Raw genomic sequence first — 12,968 nt, 5'->3', positions numbered from 1 at the left:
ATGTGAGGCTGCGAAATAATGGTTGACTGTAGCGGACTTCCTGCAATCTAGGCTGCATACGATTTGCTAACTCTCTAGGGTTGGTCATGAAATAACAAACCTCCGCGTGGCACGACCGAACAGCCGATCTAACTTACCCATTAATAATACGCCGCGTGCACACCTCTCTTTTGTGACATTTTTTAAGATTTTAAGTCAAACTAATGAATTGCTATCTTCTACCTTTCGTGGTTCGTGCGTCTCTCCATCAAATCCACGTTCTTCTATTCATCCCCCTCCCCCCTCCCCCCTCCCCTCCTTTGAAATCTTCCATGTAATCTTGAATTTTTATTCCCTTTCCTTCTTCCTTCCTTCCTCTTTCCCTTTCTCCTATCTCTCTGATCTCTGAGAGGCACGTCGCATCGGGGAAGAAGGAAAGGAAAGCTTCGATCTTTGAATTCCGATCACGCGATTCCCTTTCCTTCTATCTTATTTACAATCCGTCCGTCGACGGTATGTCTCTCTTCCTTCTCCTTGGAATCATCTTTTGATATGTAATCGATCTCTCCTATCGCGGATCTCTGATGGCTAGTTTTGAATCGTAGTTTTTGCTATTAAAAGTAGGATTTTGAACAAAGGTTTCCTTGTCAGTCGGAGAATCTGAGTAACTTCCATTGCTCATGGAAATTTGTGCCTGATCGAATCTGATTCAGAGCAGCGAATTGAAGTTTTCTTTCTTATTGGAGAAGAAAAGTAAGGATGACAATGAACTACTCCTTTCATCGAATTAATGAATCAAGCTGACAAACCAATGATTACTTACCAGGAGCTAGTAGTAGAACTCTAGTTGAGCAATAGATTCTCAAATTTATGCAAAGTGTTAAGCTACCTTTGAAGAGTAGGCACCTTATTGGTGAATGAGGTTGATCAACTATACTGCTGAAATTCTGTGAAACAATCCAATTTAATTGAAATCCCAATTACGAGACTTGGAGAAATGAAACTAAATGAATCCTCCTCATTTGGCTTAGTAAAGGTTCCGGGCTTGGGCGAATTAATCTCGATTCATGGACCAAATATATAAATGTTTGCTCAACTGAAGCCTAGGTCAGAAGAATGTGATCCATTTAAATGTAGATAAATCTCAAAACCATGTAGATAGAACCAGCCACCTTATATGCTGGAATGTTGTGTATCTTGGTTTATGGAAAGTCCCATAGGCATGATCATTCTAGAGTTAAAACTTAAAAAGTCATCACATGCTCATTCAAAGATATGCCAAATTTCAAGTGGTGCACCTTGAGATTGGAAATCATATCATTATTACTTTGAAGACCATGGTTATAATATTATGTATTGGATAAACTTAGTAAAGATATTTAACTGGAGCTGAAACCTGATGCCCTCATACATGACTCAAAATAAGGGTTTGTTTGAATGGTTGTATACATAGACCAGCATTTTGATTGGTATTACATGAAGGAGGGCTGAAGACGGAGGCTTTGCTAAAATGGTGTTCATGGAGCATGGGTTGCAGTAGTGGTCCAACTTTGACTATCTACTTGAGCAAATCAGTTTAACTCCATTGCACATTCTAAGGGAATGAAATAATGAAAGAAAAATATCTCTCTGTCCCAGATCTTGTCGCACATATTGGAAAGTCTTGTGAAGCTTGTTTTACTACACTAAGCATTTGTGTTTTATCCAAGCATGTGTGCCGTTTCTGATGGATTAGTTTTAATTGAGAATATATCTCGATAAAGGTGAATAACTGAATATGAAGGGTTTTGAACTAAGTACAAGAAAAGAGAATACTGAATTAAGTACGAGATTTATGCAGGATAGCGCCACATTTTAATGTTGGGTAGTGAAAGAAAGAGCAGATTAGAAAAAGATGAAATGGTAAGATTGATTTTTTTAAGGGGTTATAATCAGAAAATTGTAAAAGGTACTTAACTAGAGTCTCGAACAAAAGTAGTTGGGAGATTGTATAACCTTGGTGCAAATGGAGTAATTTATATATTTGTGATCAACGTGGGAGATTGTAACTTCTATATAGTGCGGAACGAAGTAGTTATGCATTTATTAGGATTTAGGAATATTTTGTTAGGGATATACATGCAGCTACTCTTTCTTATGAAATGTTTGTTAGATATGAAGTTAAAATCTTTTCAGAACTTCTGTGCTAGATTGGTTTTGTTTCCTTGAAAGGCAACATGTTTTTTATTTTTATGTGAAAGGGCATTCAATCACTTCTTAATGAAGACGTACATAACATTTTCCCCAGGCTGCATTATGACTAATGTTGTTCAGAACGAAGGCGCCTCATCTAGCTCAACATCCCTGAGCAGCCAAAAAAGTGAAACAGATGATGATAGGATGATTGCAGTTGTTCTTTCAGAAGAATATGCCAATTTAGATGGTGCAATTGCTAGACGCCTTTCCAACTTGTCTTCGATTCCAGTAAGATACTTACGTATTGCTTCTTTTGTTCTCTCTTGTTGGTATCTGGGAGATTTAATAGCTGTAGTCAATATCTGATTCTTCTTCTTGTAACTTTTATCTTGCTGCTAAAATTTCTTTTCATATGCACTTGTTGGAATTCTTGTCAATACATTGACATGGCTATAGCTGAAAATATGATAATGAGCCAATTTAGAGTGATTCCTCTTCATGGCAGAGATGTTTTAGAGAAGACACTGGAATTCTATGTCATGTATCGGTAAAATGTTGCTTAGTTGTTTCTCATTTTGTACATTTTGTATTTGCAAAGTACCTTGTGGGTATTTTTCTCTGTTGGATATCAAGAAGATAAGTAAAGCTGATTTTAGCCTATAATACGAATTCTTGGATCCATCTGAATGGTGCTATATCAAATACTATTTAGTATTTATTATTGGACATTAACAGCTCTCTTGCATGTACTTTTACTCTTTTTCATCCATGTTTGAATTGTTTTATTTAGTTCCTTTTTGTTACTTCATGTAGCTTTGCTAGTTGCTATTTAATGTGATTGAGCTCATTTTGATTTTTCTTTCCATATGACATCTCTGCAGCATGTTCCACGGATTAACACCTTTATTCCAAACTTGAATGATGCCAGTGTAGATCATCAGCGTCTTCTCCATAGGTACTTTTACTCTATGAAACATATCTGGTTTACATGGACTGGAATCTTCTTATGATGTGTAGCAAACTCAAGGATTTTACACTACGTTTATGTAGATTTCATGTTAATTGAATGTCAGTACTATATCACCTTCTATTGGTACGAGTATACTTGTTTGTCTCTGCCTATATAGTATATATACTTCGCTTTCCATTTCCAGCTGCTAGCATAGAAAGAAACTGCTTCAGTTTCCATTCTGAGAGTTTCTTCCACTACATATGAAATCAATAGTCTGTTTGTGTTATCTTTTCTGCATTTAGTTTAAGTTGTTTTGTATTAAAGAAATTATAATTGTACTCTTGGATGCTCAGTTTTTAGTGCAAGGACAGACCTCTTTGCCACAAGATTTGTTAAAGATAAGCAAGATGTTCAAGTATAGAAGTTCTACACCTCAAGTATAGATTAAATGCATTTGAACAAATGCAAGTCTTATTTGCTATTTGTCAGAATTAGGATGCACTAGCACCTCTCTGATAGGCAAAGCCATACTCCTGTTTATGCTGCATAGATTCTGCTATAAGAGAAGTATTCGTCAACCATGTACTTGGAAGTTGATAACCTTGTGATTGCTTTAGTGCTATAATATGATTAATTATACCTAAATTTTCTTTGATCTTCCAATTTCTCTGTTAGGCTAAACGCTTATGGCTTATATGAAGTGAAGGTCTCTGGGGATGGCAATTGCCAGGTTTGTTAATCTTTAACGCATTAACTAACTCTTTTTGTGCAAAATAAATAAATAAATAATAGACTAATTTGAAGACCATGTGATGCAAGCTATCAATGGGTTGACTCATTTATAGTTAATGTCTCCGTCTTGTAGTTTCGTGCCCTCTCAGACCAGATGTACAGATCACCAGAGTATCACAAGCATGTCCGAAAGGAGATAGTAAAACAGGTACTCAATGCATTGCAGTTACTTGCTGTTATACCTTGGGTTAAGATGAAAATAAAGGCTAAAATTTTGGGATCTTACAGGCCATAGTGGCTTTGAAGCTTCCTCAATTGGAATCATTTGTAATTAAACATAATGCCTTTTTATCTTTTAGAAAAGGAAGAAGGATTTTAGGAAAATGAATTATCAGTGATTGAGAATAAAGCATCACTATCCTTTCCTTTTGGCCCAGGGGTGTGAAATTTGAATCTGCATGTAGTTTTCTTCTGGGATAAATGAAACTCAACTTTATTTTGCATCAGTCAATATGAAGGCCAAAATTTAGGCAATTAAAATTTCTAATTTTATGCTATTTTTGGCCTCAAAAATAGTAGTGCATATCTTCTTACATTTACATCTGTTTATTCTTATTCAGCTTAAGGACTTCCGTTCTTTATATGAAGGTTATGTCCCAATGAAATACAAGCACTACTACAAGAAAATGGCCAAGTATGTTTTCTTCCTCAACTTTGACTTTTGATATCGCTGACTGTGTTTTAAGGTGATTGATCTCCATTCTTGAAGATCAATGACTGATTTATCACATTTTACAGATCTGGTGAATGGGGCGATCATATTACACTACAAGCAGCAGCTGACAAGGTCCAGTACTTTTTGCGTCATTATAATTACTCCCCGTTTCTGCTTCATTACAAGTAGTCCAATTGCATATATAGGGACCTGATGTATATACCTTTCTGTCATTTTTTTCTTTCTGAAACTTTATACTTGTATCAACCACTGAAATTACTTTAATAAGTTTCCGTAAAATGTAAGTTTTTGACAAACATTAGATGGTGATGGCTTCTTTCAGATGATTTTACTTTCTAAATATCATACGATATTCAGGAGGCTTAATTCTTTCTTGCACTCTTTTAAGGAAGATGCAATTGGAATGAAATGAGCATCTTGAACTGTCTTTATTCCTCATGAAGGAAATTATTCACCTCTAAATAGTTTTGCTTGTCTCTGACAGGACCTTCTTGTTAATTTCTCACTCCTGTTTCCTCATGAGATTAAGCTCCTTTTGTCATTAACTTTTCTGTTTTGTATGTTGAGGATAAGTATTTGCTGCAGAATTAATAAGCCTGCTCTTACATATTCATCACACATTAGTTCCCTACACTTTGCAATTTCATTTTTGCCAGCTATATTAATTCCTAATTTGGTGGTATGGCAACTTTTATGCTCTATAACCTTTTCTGTGTTACAATATTCTATAGTAATTAAAACATGTGATCACTGAGGTTATAATAGAAATATTAATGACGCTCTTGAACCATTGTTCATTTTCACCATTTCCTTCCTGCCACCGTTTCTTTTTTATGTTCTGAGATGTCTTTTAGAATTTTAAATGATTCTCTAGCGAAGGTTCTAGAGACCATTGCACTGATTGATTTTCCAATGACTTGAGTTTTGATTTCAATAGAAAGAACTGCTTTAGTTTTACTTGTTATGCTGTTTTCATGCAGTTTGCAGCAAAGATATGTCTTCTAACTTCATTCAGAGATACCTGTTTCGTTGAGATTGCTCCACAAAATCTGGCTCCTCAAAAAGGTAATACTAGAGCAAGAGCTAAAACTAGTGGTCAAATATGTTCCAACACCTCGGGAAACTGGTAGAGATAGATGACAGCATCTTTCTGTAAATAGAGTCGATTGTGACAGAGACGTGGAAAGCCGTGGGATATGTTATGAAAAGATTTTAGATGTTTTAGTATGATTACATGCTCTCTTTGGTTCTCTCAACTGATTGAATTGTAAGATGTAGTACAACTGCTAGCCTTAGCTAATGGATTAATTATGCCCAAGCTTTTGTTTCATATTTATTAACAGTTTTCATTATTTCCTTTTACTTTTCATGATTCCTGTTTGCCATCAATTGTTTTTGTTGCATTTAAGACAGAAAAAAAAAACATAAGAACTTTTACTAGTAAAGTTTGCATATAATAAAGCCATCCAAGATGTACAGACAATAGTTAAATGTGGAGCTAAGTGTGCATTCACACTTGAGTTCTGTGATTTTTCATAGCGAACTGCAAAAAAGTAAAATAGAATTGATAAACCAACCTAACTATGGTTACGATGTCATTAGATTACCTTTTGTGATACTTTCCCCGTGTCTCATATGTATGCCATATTTACTTCTTGCCTGAAGTCTAGTACGACAATTCATCAAAATCTTGATTTGATTGCTCAAAGGAATATTTTACCTAAAACTAAACCTATAAACATGTCAATATAATTATATTGTTACCCTAATTAGACGTGAAACACAAGAATACAAGATAAGTTCTTAGTTTACGCAGGTATATATTGATCCTCAGTGGATTACAAATAATATAGATAAGGACATTATTTTGACACTAACTACTTTTATAAATTTTACTTTGACTCAACATTTCTTTGATTCAGAACTATGGCTAAGCTTCTGGTCTGAAGTTCACTACAATTCAATTTATGATGCCCGAGGTCAGAATTGGATATATTCTTTATACTGCATTTTTTTTCACTTTTGTTCTGTTTGATCTTACAAATGTTTGTTTGTGATAGTAAAGGTTTGGTTATTGTTGTTGTGTAGATCTTCCAGTTAGATATAAGCCTAAAAAGAAGCACTGGTTATTTTAAGTCTTGCCTCATGTGGACTGGTGGAGCAGGGTGGGTCAATGAAACAACTTTCTGATAAGTGGAAATGAGGGTACTGTATGCATCTTGCCCTCTCAGGACCTAGCATGTCCAGCAGCAGCATCCACTGGGCTGCCTCTTCTTATTGATATACTTACGGAGTCAAGGAGGTTATTAGTGTTGTGAATATACATTTATGCAATATATATGTCTTTTTGTTTGTTCTTATGCATTATTTTGCTTAATGTACTGGATATTGACGATATTAATTCCATTCTTTATATTTTTTAACTTATATCGTTGTTTTAAAACAGTTGTCGTGGGATTGATGACTTCATGGAAATTTGATTTTGAATAGGTTTTCGTTTTTCTCATTGATATGAACAACCTTGAAGCTCACCTTCTTAATGCTAATTTCCTTTGTAATTATACTAGTTTCTCATCTCATATTAGCTTAAGTACTTATCTGAATTCTCAAGTCCTCTGGCAGTCTGTCTAACCCCCAGTTGACTAGATAAGTCCTATGCTTTATGTTTATGGCTGATATTGTGTAAAGACGTATTTTCTTTAATGTATTATGTGATGAGAATTCTAATGCTTTAGCTGGATCATGTCAGTCAACTAGCCTTCAACCTCCTAGTTGAACTTCTTTTAGAAGTTAGAATCACCATGTAGTTTAGTTCTTTTTAACTGTGAAGTCTGTTGTTTGATACTTTGATCTCAATGTGTTCCTCTCCTAGAATTCAGTAGCTGGTTTCTCATGAAAATTAGAAACATATAGCTTCTATTCATACGCATAGAGTGGGGTGTGTCCTACGGAAGAAATTAAGACCGCCTCTTCTCTTCTGCAGAATGACTTATATAGTATCTGAAGTGCTGGTATTTACTTGAGCAGAGAAGTGCCATTGTTATAACATCTTTCAGTTGATGATGCAACGAATAGTCACATCCATTGTTTTCTTTCTTTTTCTTCTCTCTTTTTCGTTTTTGTTTTTTGGTCTTCCTGAAGGGTCTACTAGTAGACATACATCTTTTATATTTATTAGGCACTAATATACCTAGTGTCATAAATACGAAATCATCTATAGTGAATTGCATAAATAACACTCAAGACCTTGAAGATCCGCTTGATTTCATATTTCATATGATTGCTCTTCCAACTTCTGAGGTTTTCAAATTTTGCAAAGAAGATTTGGTTGTTTAAATACATTGCAAAGTATCTGCTGTATGTACTTTGATATTAATTTGGGCCTCTTTTTTTTTTTTTTTTTTTTTCTGAGAGCCATCATCGTGCTAATCATCACCTTGTGCACATAAAGCATTTACTGGGAGATCCATCAAGAACCTTTGTACACTTTCTTTTTTCTGAAGATGGAGTGATTGACTTATCAGCAAGTAGTACGCATTTATTTACTGTTACTGTTCAAATGATCTCGTCCAATCATTCTGACCTCACATTAATAGCCTAGAATTACTTGTCTCACAGAGACATGGATGGATTGAATTGAATTGATTTAGTGAGGGTTAATGGCAGCTCATGGTAGATTGTGACAGAAGAGAGAGGGATTAAGTTGGTTAGATTCAAAGGACAAAATCCAGGATGCCCAGCAGTGCAGATCCTCCTGTTTGAATGATCGGTTCGGTTGGAAGCTTTGCTGCAACGAACATCAGGACTAATGCCATTGTTGTGGAGGGGGAGGGGGTCGCAGGCAAGTCCCTATCACTTGCTGCTCACTGACTGTTGCTTGGTTAATTATTGACAAGGCTGGCTGCTGGTGCCACTGCACATCTTATTTGTCTCAATTCGGATGCTCATCTTGTTTTTAGTATGACAAAGATTGGTGTCTGCTCTTAATTTTTCGTGTGTTTGCTGATGTTCTTTTCACACACATGCATATATTTATTTATTTATTTATTTATTAATTTAGGTTCTTGGATATTTTTAACTATTTATGCCTTAATTTAAGCATATCGAAGTTGGATGAAAGTTTAGCTGTCATGCAAATGGCACATTTAATTTATCTGCATTAGTTTGTCTTCGTTCATTCTTTGGCTACAAACTTAATGACGCAAAGATGAATGAATGCGGTCAACGATCGAGTTTGGTGGTTCTCATCTCTCACCACCAGCTTATAAAGAAGCAATTTGATTGGGAGGTTTTGTGGGGGCCGTAGCCAGTGGAGTTTATCGACGTGGTTGGATACTCGACATGCATGCCACGTGGACGTCAGTATGGATGAAAGATCCCGTGTTCCTCCGTGTGTTAGGAATATCACATGGTGGACCCACCTCTTGTTTATATATTACCAATCGTCTGATCTGATCGATGTAATAGGACTACGTATATACGTGCAGAGAATGAAGTACTACAGCTCCCACGTAATGCATATATATTAATGATCTTTTGGGTACTCACTGGATCGATTGTGGATATATGCATGGGAGTATGATAAGTATATTGATTAGTTCCCCAAGCATCTCCCTTTGATGATGACATAACAACGAGTCGATGAGGTTAATTAATTTGATAGCTGTCAACTAGCAAGCACGATGGCATGCATTATTTAGTTTAGTTTTGTGTCATAAATGTTCATCATGTTCTACGTAACAAGCGAATTAAGCTGATCTCTTGCCTATTTAAGGTCGACCATTTGTGCACACTGTTTGTTTCATCTTGCCTTGCTTCAGAGTTGAGTCTCTCGTAATAATAATAATAATAATAATAATAATAATAATAATGGTTTTAAATTGCTCGAGTAATTGGTGTACTCCAGGCATGCACTGGGTTTCAACCCAAGGGTTCTTACCAACAGTAACAGCATTTTATGTTAAGTGCATGGTTAATTAACCTTGTACGTCTGCCTTAAATTACTTACTTCATTTACTGATGGCATACGTACGTTAATTCTTGATGTCTTTTTTGTACGTGCTCAGCTACCATCTCAGAACTCGGAGCACGACGATCGAGATAGACTTTGTGAGTTTCTAGGCAACAGGACCAGCCAGCCATATATACAGCAGACCAATGTGTTCACTGGAGCCTGGAGGTAAAGGTGACAGAGAGAGAGAGAGAGAGAGAGAGAGCAGAGGATCTACCTCTGGTTTGATCCAAGCCCTCCTACTCAGTCCTATGGAATATGTTTCCAAAATCCAAATTGTGTAAGTTACATATACAAATTCTATATGGCTAGCTACTACGTACCTTCATGGAATCCTTTTACTTAATTATTTCATTTGGGCATGCATACAGTCGTCAACCGAAACAGCTTCTTTGTAGATAACACACCCCACCCCTATCAGAGTGTGTCGAAGAATTAAACTGCAAGGACGTCGGAGTCAGGTTTCCCCTTCAACCAGCTAGGACTATTTAAGATATATTCCAGCCTATCGGAACCCCTCGAGAAGAACGCCGCAGTTTCCACCTCGACGGAGGTCGGAGGCGGAGGCCAAGTTGTGGGCCATTCAGGGCATGAGGTGGTGGGATCAAAAGGGTGTTCCAGGATTTGGATGCCATGCCTCGAGAAGACCGACTGAGACCGTTCTCGGTATCCTTACTATGCCTACAGAGTGCGCCAGGGACAGAGATCGATGCTTGAATTTTATGCCACTCCTCATGATGGCAAGCCTTTTAATGGATATGGAGTTTATTCCAAGATATATATAGTTAATTAATATCCCTTAAGCTATATATATATATTATATTAACTTATTGGGCTAGGCTATAGTGGGCCAACAAGGGCTTTTATGGCCCAACAGCCCAAAACGTCTAAACTAAACAGCCGGATTACTTACTCTGTACTCTACCCTTTAGTCAATAAGTTAATATAATTTATCTATTCTCTATCAAGTAAGTAGGCGTTTGTTAAACGACTAAAATTTAATGGCACTGATTAATTGAGTTGCTAAAATCATTGGATGTGGAGTTTCATATGGTTGATCTGATCTCACTCGTATAACAAGGACAAATTGAGAAGTTGGGTGGTCAATTTCCTAGCCTAAAAAGATGGAGAAATTGATGGAAGTATAAAGGATCAAAGCGGCAAATGAACAAGGAGATGAGGCTCTACTTGTAATTGTCCCCAAGTAGGTCCTATACATGATAGATATTATGATGCATGCGTGGACTTAGTCAATTTAAAAGTTACAATCTAAATAATATCTTGTTTTTGTTCCAAAAAGGAGGAGTTTTTGTTCAAGACTAGAAGAAGAAGTTGAGGAAATTATTTGAATCAACTTGGGTTTTATTGGGTTGCGAATTATTTGAGGGTTTTTTAACAGACCATCAAATAAACCAACCTGGTTTGATAAGTAGATTAAATTTGGTTGAGAAATGATTCGTCTTAGCTTAGCTTTTTCTTTTTCTTTTTTTTCACTTAAAGTACTAGTCTCACCTTTCTTTCGTGGGCCTCTACTCTCATTAGGGTGGAAAGATTCACGAAAGAGGCGTGACCTTGTACTCCACAAACAAACACTGGCTTAATGTTTAGGTCCTTAAGATCGAAGGTGAAAGTGAGATATGACCAAATAAATTAATTAAACCTTGGCATCCAAAGGTGAAATAATAGTAGTAATAATAATAATAATAATAATAAAGTAGAAGCAAACAAATGTCATTGGATTGAGTGGTGATTCCCACGGCTGCTAAGATCGAGTACATGCATGTTTGGGTTTGGATTTCGAGGAAAAAGACTTCACCTGAGAGAAGCTTTTGCAGTCACCTTCCTTCTTCTCTCTCTTCCTCTATAATCTAAAAGACTCATCATCATGACCCAAAGGAGAAAAAGAGGAACATAGATATATATATATTTATATCCTCCTCCAAAAGCTAAGTTACAAAATAATGGTAGCAGCAGAGATGTAGGACCCAAAAAGATCGATTGGGAATGGCATGGGATGCCCCCACACTTACTCTGAGATGGATCGTTTTTTAGCGGTGGTAGTGGGAATAATCTCATATCAATCAACACCACTCTCACGCTCTCCCATTCACTCCTCCCTCCTTTCACTTGGCTGTATCTAGGAATCATATATAGAAAGATAGATAGCGTAGCTTTTTCATTTTTAATCTCTTATTTCTTTTGCTAATAGATAGATAGATAGATAGATTGATTAGGAGAGATGATGACATCTAAAACTAGCGAGTCCTGCAAATAGGAGAACAAACATGACTGAAGACCAAACATATATATAAACACCAATCTTGTTTTGTTTTTAATAATGAATACATGATATAGTTGTATATGCATATACTAGATATCATCCAATCAACAGACATAAATAATGTTGTTTGGTTTAAGTCCATGTCACGTTCAATATCTTACGACACATTCTGCATCCAGACATATTATGGAACTGGAGAAAATTGAAAATTCCTGTTGGAGCAAATGGCCAACTCGTAGAAATTAATTATTTGGGACCAGGCTTTACAAGTAGGACTCACTAATAAGATATATGTATGTATGTATATGAGAAGAAGAAATTAAAAAGAAAAAAAATATTAATAAAGGGATGGAGGATGTTATTGTTACGGCTGGGATCCCTTTCATATATAGTGACAAATATAGGAAGGTGTAATGAAATTAAATAAGATGAGAGGTAGAACTACACGATGACGATGACGATGACGATGACTATGACATTGTTCATAATAAAATAAATAAATAAATAAATAGCTGAAGTTATATGGAATCAATCAACCTTATCTCCAACTTTTTGTAAACCCTTGGATTCTTTCCTTGAAAACAAAAAGGAAAGAAACATTGGAAAAAGCAAGGCAACACCATAATTAGATGGTAATTAAGCTTAGCTAGCATATGAAACGATTTTGCACAGTAGATTGACCTAATTGTTGTTCACATGATGAAAGTGGTCTGTGTTGACCCGGCATAGCGGGTCAATTCGGCGACTTTATCCGACAGCTGATGGAAACCTTTTGCCAAAGAGAGAATAAATATTAAGAAGAAAAAAATCGTGCCAAAAGGATCACAGTTGGGCCTGAGGCCGGCCCAACAGTGAGCGGGGCCCACTCTAATGTAGGAAGGGGTTTTTGGATGGTTGTACCTCCTCTTTCCGCCCGAATAGGTGGGGAGGGATCGGTGGGGCCCAAAAGGTGGGCCAACTTTGTATCTGTCCCTGGATCTCTCTTCGCTCTCTTCCATCAATCCCTCTCACTCATCGTATCAGAATCCAACCTTTTCCCCCTTTTCTTTTTCTTCTTTTTCTTTTTTTTTTCTCCTTTTCTTTCTCTCTCTGCTGCTCTCTG

General features: G+C 36.4%; 1 protein-coding gene across 1 annotated transcript; it reads left to right on the top strand.

Annotated features, from left to right (window-relative positions):
* Nucleotides 1-220: 220 nt before the first annotated feature.
* On the top strand, nt 221-7,001 carry LOC140798322 (OVARIAN TUMOR DOMAIN-containing deubiquitinating enzyme 12). The gene is made up of 10 exons (XM_073152139.1): nt 221-492; nt 2,267-2,442; nt 3,036-3,109; nt 3,782-3,836; nt 3,972-4,046; nt 4,459-4,532; nt 4,637-4,685; nt 5,555-5,639; nt 6,497-6,553; nt 6,663-7,001. Exons 2-10 carry the CDS (start codon nt 2,275-2,277, stop codon nt 6,707-6,709), a joined length of 684 nt encoding a protein of 227 aa, XP_073008240.1. The 5' UTR covers nt 221-492; nt 2,267-2,274; the 3' UTR covers nt 6,710-7,001.
* The last annotated feature ends 5,967 nt before the right edge of the window (nt 7,002-12,968 follow it).

Source organism: Typha latifolia, chromosome 11 (genome assembly GCF_019914945.1).
Source record: "Typha latifolia isolate L0001 chromosome 11, TyphaL0001v2, whole genome shotgun sequence".
In the NCBI taxonomy this organism is placed as follows: Eukaryota; Viridiplantae; Streptophyta; class Magnoliopsida; order Poales; family Typhaceae; genus Typha; species Typha latifolia.
Note: the sequence above shows the minus strand (reverse complement) of the source record. Positions and strands in the feature narration are given on the sequence as shown.

What these genes read in the sequence shown, in the direction of transcription:
- LOC140798322 (XM_073152139.1), top strand. Translation starts at nt 2,275, where the DNA reads ATGACTAATGTTGTTCAGAACGAAGGCGCCTCATCTAGCTCAACATCC. An exon ending in GAAAGGAGATAGTAAAACAG is followed by an intron (nt 4,047 to 4,458) that starts GTACTCAATGCA and finishes ATTCTTATTCAG; the next exon opens with CTTAAGGACTTCCGTTCTTT. An exon ending in TACAAGCAGCAGCTGACAAG is followed by an intron (nt 4,686 to 5,554) that starts GTCCAGTACTTT and finishes GTTTTCATGCAG; the next exon opens with TTTGCAGCAAAGATATGTCT.